At 49.2% G+C, this 13,671-nt stretch overlaps 1 protein-coding gene across 1 annotated transcript in view; it reads right to left on the bottom strand.

The window, feature by feature from the left end:
• Positions 1–8,626: 8,626 nt before the first annotated feature.
• LOC142246484 (uncharacterized) overlaps positions 8,627–13,671 on the bottom strand; it is a 61,048-nt gene continuing 56,003 nt past the window's right edge. Inside the window, exons 10-11 of the mRNA XM_075319546.1 lie at positions 11,086–11,134; positions 8,627–10,314 (exon numbers count right to left, since the gene is read on the bottom strand). Coding sequence (XP_075175661.1) covers positions 10,197–10,314; positions 11,086–11,134 — 167 coding nt within the window. The 3' untranslated portion in view covers positions 8,627–10,196. The remainder of the gene's footprint in view (positions 10,315–11,085; positions 11,135–13,671) is intronic.

Here is a 13,671-nt window from a genome sequence, read left to right on the forward strand (position 1 = left end):
GAGGTCATGTGCCTCTCCATCTTGAAAAAGCTGTCTCACCATGCGAAACGCGCGTCGAAGTCCAGGTTCCTCACTGGGGAATTTCCAAACTGAAGGTTTTACTCTGTTATGTACCTGCATCCTAGGTAATATCTTGTCCATGCTTGGGAGCTTCGGAGGATGGTTTATTTATACATACAACTTATATGTAATTAGTGTTGAGGACAAGAATTGAGTATACAAAAATACTTAATTCAGCCATTTCATAGACTCAGTTATATAGTTCAGTAGATGTAAACTAACACACATGTTTGTGAATGCTTTTGTTTCTTACTAACTTGTATATATGTATATTGCATATTCAGTGATTTTTTTCCTTAGACACAGTATATACTAAAATATATATATACAGCTTGAAGATGGCTGCCGTTTCCTGTTTTGCACATGGGACGATGGACAAAGAAATTCCTGGAGCTTGGACTGACCAATCCAAGGAGGATGTGCAGATCTCTCTATGTCATGAAGCCCTGCCCTGCGATACTTGATTGGACTAAAACTTTTGTTTACACCCCCTTACTGCTCGGTCTAGAGTTTTTTCAAATAATAAAGACCACTTGGTCAGTGCCAGTCATGGAGATAGATGTAACCGACTTGCTGTCCAGTTATTCTTCATTCTCGTGTGCACACATGACATTATGATTAGAAACAGCAGTCAGATCCCGAGAGATTTTTTGAGTCTTATCATCATCATCATCGTCGTCATTTTCAACTTGACATTAGTATACCTTTGCAATGGATCTTTTAGTCTATATTTTATAGCTATACATTAATCCTATGGTTTTGGGTGGTGCTCCCTAACAAAGCCCTGTCAGAGTAACAATCTTTATTGTACACCTCTGCAATGGACCTTGTAGTCTATATTTTATAGCTATACATTAATCTTATGGTTCTGGGTGGTGCTCCCTGACAAATTTTTCCATCCTTCAGTTTGTATAGCAATTTTCACATATAACTGGGAGTCTCAGATCTACCAGACTGAATTCCAAAAATATTTTTGTGATACCTTGAAATTTGAATTTTTAATTACTTCTAAGATCCATTTGGATCCTGGGTATCTAGAAAGACCTTGGTGTTTTTCTGAGAAAAGAAGGGAATTTTGTTTACTTACCGTAAATTCCTTTTCTTCTAGCTCCAATTGGGAGACCCAGACAATTGGGGTGTATAGCTACTGCCTCCGGAGGCCACACAAAGTATTACATTTAAAAGTGTAAACCCCTCCCCTCTGCTATACACCCTCCCGTGCATCACGGGCTCCTCAGTTTTGGTGCAAAAGCAGGAAGGAGGAAACTTATAAATTGGTCTAAGGTAAATTCAATCCGAAGGATGTTCGGAGAACTGAAACCATGACCAAGAACAGTTCAATCTGAACAACATGTGTACACAAAAGAACAAACAGCCCAAAGGGAACAGGGGCGGGTGCTGGGTCTCCCAATTGGAGCTAGAAGAAAAGGAATTTACGGTAAGTAAACAAAATTCCCTTCTTCTTTGTCGCTCCATTGGGAGACCCAGACAATTGGGACGTCCAAAAGCAGTCCCTGGGTGGGTAAAAGAATACCTCGGTAAAAGAGCCGTAAAACGGCTCCTTCCTACAGGTGGGCAACCGCCGCCTGAAGGACTCGCCTACCTAAGCTGGCATCTGCCGAGCGTAGGTATGCACTAGATAGTGCTCCGTGAAAGCGTGCAGACTCAACCAGGTAGTCGCCTGACACACCTGCTGAGCCGTAGCCTGGTGCAGCAACGCCCAGGACGCACCCACGGCTCTGGGAGAATGGGCCTTCAGCCTTAAAGGAACCGGAAGCCCAGCAGAACGGTAGGCTTCAAGAATTGGTTCCTTGATCCACCGAGCCAAGTTGACTTGGGAGCTTGCGACCCTTTACTCTGGCCAGCGACAAGGACAAAGAGCGCATCCGAGCGGCGCAGGAGCGCCGTACGAGAAATGTAGAGTCTGAGTGCTCTCACCAGACCTAACAAGTGCAAATCCTTTTCACGTTGGTGAACCGGATGAGAACAAAAGGAAGGTAAGAAGGTATCCTGATTGAGATGAACAGAGGATACCACCTTCGGGAGAAATTCCAGAACCGAGCGCAGAACCAGCTTGTCCTGGTGAAACACCAGGAAGGGGGACTTGCATGACAGCGCTGCTATGTCAGACACTCTGCGGAGTGACGTGACTGCACTAGGAAGACCACCTTCTGCGAAAGGCGTGAAAGAGAATATCCCTCATTGGCTCGAAGGGTGGTTTCTGAAGAGCCGGTATCACCCTGTTCCGATCCCAGGGTTCTAGCCGACGCTTGTAAGGAGGGACTATGTGGCAAACCCCCTGCAGGAACGTGCGTACCTGAGGGTGTTTGGCTAGACGCTTTTGAAAAAAACACAGAAAGCGCCGAAACTTGTCCCTTAAGGGAACCGAGAGACAACCCCCTTTTCCATTCCGGATTGAAGGAAGGACAGAAAGTGGGCAAGGCGAATGGCCAGAGAGTAAAACTCTGATCAGAGCACCAGGATAAGAAGATCTTCCACGTCCTGTGGTAGATCTTGGCGGACGTTGGTTTCCTGGCCTGTCTCATAGTGGCAATGACCTCTTGAGATAACCCTGAAGACGCTAGGATCCGGGACACAATGGCCACGCAGTCAGGTTGAGGGCCGCCGAATTCAGATGGAAAAAACGGCCCTTGAGACAGCAAGTCTGGCCGGTCTAGTAGTGTCCACGGTTGGACTACCGTGAGATGCCACAGATCCGGGTACCACGACCTCCTCGGCCAGTCTGGAGCGACGAGGATGGCGCGGTGGCTGTCGGATATGATCCTGCGTAACACTCTGGGCAGCGGTGCCAGAGGAGGAATACGTGAGGCAGGGAAACTGCGACCAATCCTGCACTAATGCGTCTGCCGCCAGAGCTTTGTGATCTTGAGAACGTGCCATGAATGCCGTGACTTTGTTGTTGTGCCGGGACGCCAATAGGTCGACGTCCGGCTTCCCCCAGCGGCAACAAATCTCTTGAAACACGTCCGGTCGAAGAGACCATTCCCCTGCGTCCATGCCCTGGCGACTGAGAAAGTCTGCTTCCCAGTTTTCTACGCCCGGGATGTGAACTGCGGAGATGGTGGAGGCTGTGGCTTCCACCCACAGCAGAATCCGCCGGACTTGCTGGAAGGCTTGCCGACTGCTTGTGCCGCCTTGGTGGTTGATGTATGCCACCGCCTTGGCGTTGTCCGACTGAATTCGGATCTGCCTGCCTTCCAGCCATGGCTGGAACGCTTTTAGGGCTAGAACACTTCCCTTATCTCCAGAACATTGATCTGGAGGGAAGACTCTGCTGAGTCCATGTACCCTGAGCCCTGTGGCGGAGTAAGACTCCCTGACAGACTCGCGTCCGCCGTGACCACAGGCCAGGATGTGGGCAGGAAGGACTTTTTCCTTTGACAAGAGTGGGAAGAAGCCACCACTGAAGGGAGGCCATGGCTGCCCGAGAAGGAGCAACGTCCTTGTCGAGGGACGTCGATTTGCTGTCCCATTTGCGGAGAAAGTCCCATTAAAGTGGGCGCAGATGAATCAGCGCAAACGGAGCTGCCTCTATTGCTGCCACCAACTTCTCTAGGAAGTGCATGAGGCGCCTCAAAGGGTGTGACTGGGCTCGAAGGAACGATTGCACCCCTGTCTGTAGTGAACGCTGTTTGTCCAGCGGAAGCTTCACTATCGCTGAGAGAGTATGAAACTCCATGCCGAGATATGTCAGTGATTGGGCCGGTGTCAATTTTGACTTTAGGAAAAATTGATGAACCACCCGAATCTCTGGAGAGTCTCTAGAGCCATGTTCAGGCTGTGCTGGCATGCCACCCGAGAGGGGGCCTTGACCAGCAGATTGCCTGAGAGAGTAGGACCGCTACCACAGTTGTCATGACCTTGGTGAAGGCCCGTAGGGCTGTCACCAGGCCGAAAGTTAGTGCCACGAACTGAAGGTGTTCGTTCCCTATGTCGAAGCGCAGGAAGTGCTGATATCCTGCACGTGGAGATAAGCATCCCTGATGTCGATTGATGCTAGGAAGCCTCCTTGGGCCATCAAAGGCGATGGCAAGCGGAGAGATTCCATCCGGAACCGTCAGGTTCTCTGTCCGTTGAGCAGTGTGAAGTCCAGAACGGGGCGGGGTGATCCGTCCTATCTGGTACCACGAACAAGCTGGGGTAAAAAGCCGCGACTACGTTCTTGAAGGGGAACGAGGATCGCAACTCCTCCTGCCTTCGGAGTGTTCACCGCCTGGAAACGTGCATCGGCTCGCTCGGGGGATGGAGATGCTGTGAAGCAACGAGTCGGAGGACGAGAACTGAGCTCTATCCTGTGACCGTAAGACAGAATGTCTCCTACATCGGTCTTGGACATGTGGGGACCACTCCCCTGACCTGGACCGCCATGCAGAAAAGGTTCTCTGTGCCCTGCGGAGGATGAAAATACCCTCGCCTGAGACGTCAAAGACGCTAATTGCGGAGCACAGGATGACCGCATTGATCTGAGACAGAGCAGCTGAGATAGCCTGGAGTGCCCACCCCTGCAAAGGCCGGGGCAACGGACGCGCCTATGGCTTCATAGATGGATCCCATTAGGAGTTCTATCTGTCTGTCCGTGGCATTCTTGAGCGTGGACCCGCCAGCCACTGCTACTACTGATCTAGCCGCCAGTCCAGAGACTGGAGGGCACCTTATGACACTGAGCCGAAACCTTAACAACGTCAGAGAGGAAGGGACAACGTGTGTTATAAGGCGTTCAGTAAAACGCTTGTCCGGGAAGGTGTGCTTCTGGACAGTATCTGTGCATTAGCTGGACTGGGACTGCGGTTCGTGCTGGAGTTTACCACGTAATAACTAGAGGCCACCCCAGGAACACGCTTCGTCGCAGACCGATAGAGGCCTGGGGCGATCCCGCAGTGCCTGGGCCTGTGTAAGGGGCCGGTCTGGACTGCAAACTCCTAGTCTCTTAGCCGACCATTTGTCCATAGCCTGAGACATGGATAGTGAAAATGACCCAGAGAGTTTCTCAGCAAAGCTGTAACTCTGTCCCTGCCGCCTGGACAGGGAACGCCGGCGAAGTTTTCATCATGCAAACTCTGTCGCTGTCATCTGTGCAGTGCCCGTAATATAGGCGCACAAGAGGTTAAAATAAGCCAGTGTCTTGGCACCCTTACGCTTTAAGAGCAGACAACAGCCTGTCGTCCGCAGAGTAATCAGTGAGGGTATACAGCCAAAAACAAATAATGCTGCCGAACAGTGAAATCATATACCATATAAATAAACACATATATAGATATATATACACTGCGGCACCAAGGGGGGGACAACACCCTAGGAAGACCACCTTTGAAAAACTGGTGCCCCCAGTGCTCAGTGAGGGGGAAGGAGGATAGCAACGTATGCTCCAGCCCTCCCTACGTTATGATGCAGGGCTCTGTCTGCAGGAATTCGGTGGTCTATAGTGATCAGTGAGGGGGGGCGGAGGACAGCGAGGTGTGCTCCAGCCCTCACTGTCGGCAACATACCGACCATCCCGCCCTTCTCCCTGACTGGCAGGCTCAGGGGCGGGAGTGTAACACACTAGGCCGCAAAAGCCGGGGACTAAAGTAAAAACCGCGGCCGGCAAACAGGCACGGTCGGCGCGGTAGTCCCGGACAAAAAATGCACACCGCAGTCGCAGCTGCGTCTGAGGCCAAGGTGCTTCATGCACCGTGCCAACGGGGACACAGAGTACCTGTAGCTGCAGGGTGTCCCTGACGATACTCCGTCTCCTGTCCGGCAGGGGCTGCGGATGTGGCTTGTAGCCACCAGATTCTCTGCCCCGGGTCTCCCTCAGCTGCAGCCAGAAGTTGCTGAAAAACATGGCTGACGGCATTCTCTGAGGAGGAGGGAGGCGTGAGCGTAGTCACAAAAAAATGCGGGAATCTGGTGCCTCAGCGTGGGTATTGAGGGGGGCGGAGGACAGCTCAATGTACTACAGCCCTCACTGTCGGCGTCATACCGACCGTCCCGCCCTTTTCCCTGACTGGCAGGTCTGGGGGCGGGAGAATCCCATACTAGGCCGCAAAAGCCGGGGATTAAAGTTGAAATCGCGGCCGGCCGGCAGTGCACGGTCGGCGCGGTAGTCCCGGACCCACACGCACGCCGCAGTCGCTGCAGCGTCTGGGCCCACGGTGCTTTATGCGCCATCCCAACGGGGACACAGAGCACCTGGAATATGCGGTACTAGGCCGCAGAATCCGGGGACTAGAGTATAAGCGCGGCCGGCAACAAGCGCGGTCAGCGCGGTAGTCCCGGCGCACTAACACGCCCAGCAGTGCTGCAGCGTGTATGACACAAGCGCTCCATGCGCCGTCCCCAAGGGGACACAGAGTACCTCACAGTAGCAGGGCCATGTCCCTGACGATACCCAGCTCCTGTCCAGCAGATTCCCAGGGGCTGCGGAGGGAGCACGGTCCCAGTGTCTGGAGACCGATTATGGATCCCACTTCACCCAGAGCCCTGCAGGGATGGGGAAGGAAAACAGCATGTTGGCTCCTGCCTATGTACCCGCAATGGGCACCTCAACCTTAACAACACCGCCGACCAAAGTGGGGTGAGAAGGGAGCATGCTGGGGGCCCTATATGGGCCCACTTTTCTTCCATCCGAAATAGTCAGCAGCTGCTGCTGACTAAGCTGTGGAGCTATGCGTGGATGTGTGCCTCCTTCGCACAAAGCTTAAAAACTGAGGAGCCCGTGATGCACGGGAGGGTGTATAGCAGAGGGGAGGGGTTTACACTTTTAAGTGTAATACTTTGTGTGGCCTCCGGAGGCAGTAGCTATACACCCCAATTGTCTGGGTCTCCCAATGGAGCGACAAAGAAAAAGCCCTGTCAGTGTTACAATCTTTATATCCCCTCAGATGATTCATTTAGGTGATGTCTTATCCGTGTTTTTAATTGTCTGCTGTGGTTTTATCATAAATAAAAATTTGTCTATTTTGCACATATACTCTACGGTCTCCTGTTTTTGATATGCTCATAGGAGTAGTGCTGTCTGAGTTGATGGTTAATTGTGACCATCTCCCAGCATAATTTTATCGGATCCAATGTTGAGAATTATTTCATGAAGACCAATCCTGGCCAGACTTCTCTGAGCAGTAGATGGGTGTAGCTGGGTCCACTGGTTGCTGCTAAATTGGAGCTGATGGCACTTCTGGAAATTTTCCGTTTTTGAAGGGAAGTAAGCATGATGTGTCTTTCATCTGCTGAATTAAGTTCCCTTGGTCAACAACTGCGTATATGGTCACCAACGTTGGTCATTTCTTGGTGCTTCTTAAAAAGAGCTTGAATGGCACATCTTAAAACCCCTGTCTCTGACATCTTTACCTGGGAGAAACTTTGATGCAGTATAACTGTGTCTTGTTGCTGTGCTCAGTCTTGCGATGGTGTATAATCTGTGACATGAAACCATCTTCCACAACCTCACCATTGTAGCAGAGTTTGTCTTTTCCTCACTCTTTAAGTATCCTACACATCTGTTTCAGTTATTGACTGTTTCAACCTACAAATGAGAATAATGATCCTTATCACTTGTTTGGAATAATTAGTTACTCATACACCTGACTATAAAGGTCCAGTCACACATAACAAGATCGTTAACGAGATTGTTACTACATCACAGTTTACGGATCGTGGTGAAATCGTTGGTGAGATGTCACACATTTTCCCAATGACTTTAGTAACGATGCAGCGACCTGTATAACGTTCTCGTTGGTTGTTGGGACCCTGTCACACAGAAGCTATGTAACGATTCAGACCTCGAATAGGGGCGTAGAGTTTGACGCTGTAAGCCACGTAGGCGTGCATATGCGTCGCCTTTTCCACACCCCTCCGCTCCGATTGGTGGCAAATACTGCGTTTTGATTAGGCGGCCGGCCTAGAAGGCAACTTTGTATCGCTTCATCCTTTGTCCCTTTTTGAGCCTTGCTTTGAGGATAGAACCTGCGACTCCACCTGGATTCATTCGTACTTTGTTCCCGGTTGCTTGCTTGCTTTTCAGATCTAAGCTGCATCTGCACCTGGATTCATCTCTTCTTCGTTCCCGAGTGTTTGCTTACTGTTCTCAGCGCCAACCAATCGGTGCAGAGGAGGCGTGGAAAAGGTGACGCAACTGCACGCCTACGTGTCACACTTTAAGTTCTCATCTAGGTCGTTAATGAGATCGTTGGTAGGTGTCAAACAGACAGATCTATCCTGTTCAGCAGGACTCCAACGAGCCAAAAATGGCCCAGGACATTCAGCAACGACCAACGATCTCACAGCAGGGGGCGGATCGTTGGTATGAGTCAAACATAACGAGATCACTGGTGAAGTCGTTTCATCACAGAAACTGTGACGTAGCAACGCTGTCATTAGCGATCTCGTTATGTGTGAAGTGGCCTTAACTCTACATATCCCTGACGTGGGGTGTAAGTCTACCTAGAATTGATCCCTTAATAACACTCTTTTGAAGGCAAACAGTGGGCACACCAAGCAGTGGTTTGGTTTAGATTTTTCTTTGTTTATTAATTTGCATTTTGTTAATTGATAAAAAATAAACACTTTTCAAGTCCTTGACGCCCCAAAATGATCTTCGAGAGCCTCTATATAGTGGGGGACCCTCCAGATAGTAATCCACCTTCTTTCTTCTCAAAATGGGAGGCGGACCTGGGAAGATCACTATTTGCAACAAAGGGATCTAAAATACTTTTGTATACCAACAAATCCTCGATGACGGTCCTAACACAGGAAAGGAGTTATAAACTGCTTGTCCTACGACTCTGTGCTCTATGTTTCCCTCCATTTCGGACACCTGATTGAGATGCTTAAAAGACAGGGGCACTTATTTACATACCTGGTGGTCGTGTCCGCTCATTAAGCATTTTTGGATACATTTTTTGACATTCATAATAAGCTCTTGTCTACAAATATTCAGCCCTCCTGTCTATGAGTGAGCTCTCCGTTGCCGAGTTCAAGAGGAATTTACTCAGATACTTTCTGGTGGTCACTAGATATTGGAAGCAAATGAGAGTTCCCTATAGAGCCAAAATTGTCACTGAGCACAATGATATATTTAGAATGGAGAAGTAAATAGGTCAGGCCATGGATAGCGCTGAAAAGGTCCTCAATATTTAGATCCCCTGGATTCTGATGAGGGACTCCCCGGATCTTCTTCCATGGCTAAACAAATAGCTTTTTGGAACTCATTATTACTTATTTTATCAGTACACTAGGCATTGCTTGGCTGGAACCACACGCGTGGGAAACCTTTCTCTTTCTCCATACTTTGCCTTTTCTCTTTACTCTTTTTTCTGATCTAATTTACTCCCCTAACTCCTCTTATTTTTCCGTCCTAAGCACTTCAGGTGTCTATTCTTCAATTACTCCTTTTTTCTCATTCCCATAGCCCCTTCTAAAGGGGATACTCAAGTGATCGTTGGAATATGCTTATAGGCCTGAGACATATAATAAGTGACATTTCTGCGATTAGCTGCATGCCTTCTCAGATGAAACGAACAAAAGTCCAATGATTCAATGAGCTGTTGTGTATTAATAAACTTTGATTTAAACAAAATAAACACTTTTCTGTGTGAAAGCGTTCTTACTTTAAAAAAATTATGTCCACAGCTGCCTAAAACTTATGCACAATACTGTATATTTCTGAATCTCCATTCATATAGCACCAGCATATTTCATAGAACTTCACATTTCAGAGGTTACATGTAAAGACCACATATGATATTACAAAGTAATAAACTAAACATCAATGCAAACAATAGGAGTTAATGACCTTCTAGCAAGAGCTTACTGTGCTAGTATTGTATAATTGCTCTGCCATCTTTAAAAACAAGTTAGTACATAAAGCTGCAGGAGCCGTCACCAGTAGAGTCTGTGTGAGCAGATATTGGGGGGCAGGAGAGGACACAATGTGGGGTGGATTGATAGAAAGGAAATCAGATCATTTTTCATCTTCATGTTTCATTTCTCTGACCTCTCACTCTATCGTCCCCACATACTGAAGCCCCCACAATCCCGTACGCGGCTTTTATTATGGCTCCCTCTCAGCATCTTACACAAGGACCTCGGTGTATAATACCCACAGCTGTAGAATGGATCCATAAATCATCCCGTGCTCAGCTTGGTTGTTTGGTTTCCTCTTGAGTTTCCGCTCCTGTGCTCTCATCGGCCTCTACTGCTGCTTCAATAATCTTGGTACCAGGTAAAGGTATTTTGGACACGGTTTCTGCCATCCTACAAAACATAACACACATCCTCAATTCTTCAATTTTTAAATCTTTCAAATCTAAAAAGCTCCGGCTGCTGCTCCTTGTCGTGTCGGGGTTGTTCTGGGCACAGGGATTGTCTAACTATGGTTCAACTGATTAAAAAATGTAAGATCTGAAGGTCCAAAATCAATCTATCGTCAAAGAAGAAGTCTCGTGGTGGTCTCCTGTAATTAGTCCTTGAGGACTGTATAAATCACTAAGTTATAGGCAAATAGTCACTGTATATACGATGAAATACTGAGGAAACTCACCAGGGACGACGGGGTGGGGGTGGGGGACAAAACATGGTATAATGATAGTAATAAACAATAAAATGCTGCTGTAAATACCAAATTACATCTTATAGTCAGGTCATGGTGACTTCTCACAATGGAAGAAAAGTAAAGAAGACTGACCCTAAGAGCTTACACTCTACAGTAGGAAAGGTGACTATTATGTGTGCATGTGTGCATATGGAAACATGAGGTTCTTATTAGTGAGATCTGTATGTCATGAAGCCCTACAGACCCCAGAGATGTCAGACACAATCCTCAGACTGCAGAGCGGCTGATATCAGTGTAGAGAGATGTATCAGCCATCACTGACCGTATCCTCACCAGCTGTCACGTATAACACTGAGCGCACTCCTGACATCTAACACTGAGCGCAATCACCATCATATAGCACCGAGCACACCACCGCCATCATATAACACTGATCATTTACTGTACGGCGTCAGGAGAAATAAGGAACTTACAATTTACTGACGCTTCCTTTTTCTTGTTTTGTGTTTTGCTTTCTTTCACCTGAAATAGAATAAGATGAAATTAGTAAACAATAATTTTCATGGTACCAATATAAGTTGGTAAAATATAGCAGAAACACGAAGAGGCCAATGATTCCTGTATTCCTGAGAATATTCTGATCCCTACAGATAAATCCACCCATTTCTTCCATTTTCTTACTATTGCACCAACAGTTGTCTCCTTCTCACCCAGCGTCTTACTTATGGCTTTGTAGCCCATTCCCGCCTTGTGCCGGTCCATGATCTTGTCCCTGACATCCTTAGAAAGCTCTTTGGTCGCCCATGTTGTAGAGGTTAGAGTCTGACTGATTAAAGGAGTCTGTTGACCGGAGTCTTTTATATAGGTGACAATGTAAGGGCCTGTGCGCACTGGGAACACAGTTTCTCAAGTAAAATCTGCACCCTCTGGCAGAATTACCGCACCAAACCGCACCAAAATCAGCATGCGGATTTGCCGCGGTTTGTTGCGGTTTTTCTGCTGGTTGGTACCTGCGGTTTTTAACCATTATTTAATGGCATAACCGCAGGTACCTGTGGAAAAGAAGTGACAAGCTGCTTCTTTTTGCTGCAGAATTTCTGCAGCAAAACCTATAGAGGAAAGAAAAAAAACGCAGTGTGCGCACAGCATTTTGGATTTCTCATAGATTTTGCTGGGGAATGACTGCAGGAACTTTATCAGCAAAAACCGAGGCAAATCCACAGCAAAAACGCAGTGTGCGCACATGGCCTAAGACAGCTGTCTGTAATGCAGGTAACGAGTTAAATTAAGAGCGTCTAAGTGTCTGTAGAAGCCAGACCTCTTAATGGTTGGTAGGGGATCAAATACTTATTTCTCCATGCAAAATAATGTATAGTATTTATACAATATGATTTTCTGGATTTTATTTTGGATATTCTATCTCTCACTGTTAAAATTAACCAACACCTAAAATTATAGACTGTTCATGTCTTTGTCAGTGGCAAACTTCCAAAATCATCAAGGGATCAAATACTTATTTCCTTCACTGTAAGACTGGGGGCACTCACCTATGTGCAGGGGTCCGGTGCTCCGCTCTATGGGGCACTCACCTATGTGCAGGGGTCCGGTGCTCTGCTCTATGGGACACTCACCTATGTGCAGGGGTCTGGTGCTCTGCTCTATGGGACACTCACCTATGTGCAGGGGCCCGGTGCTCCGCTCTATGGGACACTCACCTATGTGCAGGGGTCTGGTGCTCCGCTCTATGGGACGCTCACCTATGTGCAGGGGTCCGGTGCTCTGCTCTATGGGACACTCACCTATGTGCAGGGGCCCGGTGCTCCGCTCTATGGGACACTCACCTATGTGCAGGGGTCTGGTGCTCCGCTCTATGGGACGCTCACCTATGTGCAGGGGTCCGGTGCTCTGCTCTATGGGACACTCACATATGTGCAGGGGTCCGGTGCTCCGCTCTATGGGACACTCACCTATGTGCAGGGGTCCGGTGCTCTGCTCTATGAGACGCTCACCTATGTGCAGGGGTCCGGTGCTCCGCTCTATGAGACGCTCACCTATGTGCAGGGGTCCGGTGCTCTGCTCTATGAGACGCTCACCTATGTGCAGGGGTCCGGTGCTCTGCTCTATGGGACACTCACCTATGTGCAGGGGTCCGGTGCTCCGCTCTATGGGATGCTCACCTATGTGCAGGGGTCCGGTGCTCTGCTCTATGAGACGCTCACCTATGTGCAGGGGTCCGGTGCTCCGCTCTATGAGACCCTCACCTATGTGCAGGGGTCCGGTGCTCTGCTCTATGGGACACTCACCTATGTGCAGGGGTCCGGTGCTCTGCTCTATGGGACACTCACCTATGTGCAGGGGTCCGGTGCTCTGCTCTATGAGACACTCACCCATGTGCAGGGGTCCGGTGCTCTGCTCTATGGGACACTCGCCTATGTACAGGGGTCCGGTGCTCCGCTCTATGGGACACTCACCTATGTGCAGGGGTCCGGTGCTCCGCTCTATGAGACGCTCACCTATGTGCAGGGGTCCGGTGCTCCGCTCTATGGGACACTCATCTATGTGCAGGGGTCTGGTGCTCCACTCTATGGGACTCTCACCTATGTGCAGGGGTCAGGTGCTCCGCTCTATGAGACGCTCACCTATGTGCAGGGGTCCGGTGCTCCGCTCTATGGGACACTCACCTATGTACAGGGGTCCGGTGCTCTGCTCTATGGGACACTCACCTATGTGCAGGGGTCCGGTGCTCTGCTCTATGGGACACTCACCTATGTACAGGGGTCCGGTGCTCCGCTCTATGGGACACTCACCTATGTGCAGGGGTCCGGTGCTCCGCTCTATGGGGAACTCGCCTATGTGCAGGGGTCCGGTGCTCCGCTCTATGGGGAACTCGCCTATGTGCAGGGGTCCGGTGCTCCGCTCTATGAGACGCTCACCTATGTGCAGGGGTCCGGTGCTCCGCTCTATGGGACGCTCACCTATGTGCAGGGGTCCGGTGCTCCGCTCTATGGGACACTCAGCTATGTGCAGTTGTCGCGGGCAGGGAGGAGGGTGTCAGCACT

The sequence above is a fragment of the Anomaloglossus baeobatrachus genome, chromosome 7 (assembly GCF_048569485.1).
Source record: "Anomaloglossus baeobatrachus isolate aAnoBae1 chromosome 7, aAnoBae1.hap1, whole genome shotgun sequence".
Classification (NCBI taxonomy): Eukaryota; Metazoa; Chordata; class Amphibia; order Anura; family Aromobatidae; genus Anomaloglossus; species Anomaloglossus baeobatrachus.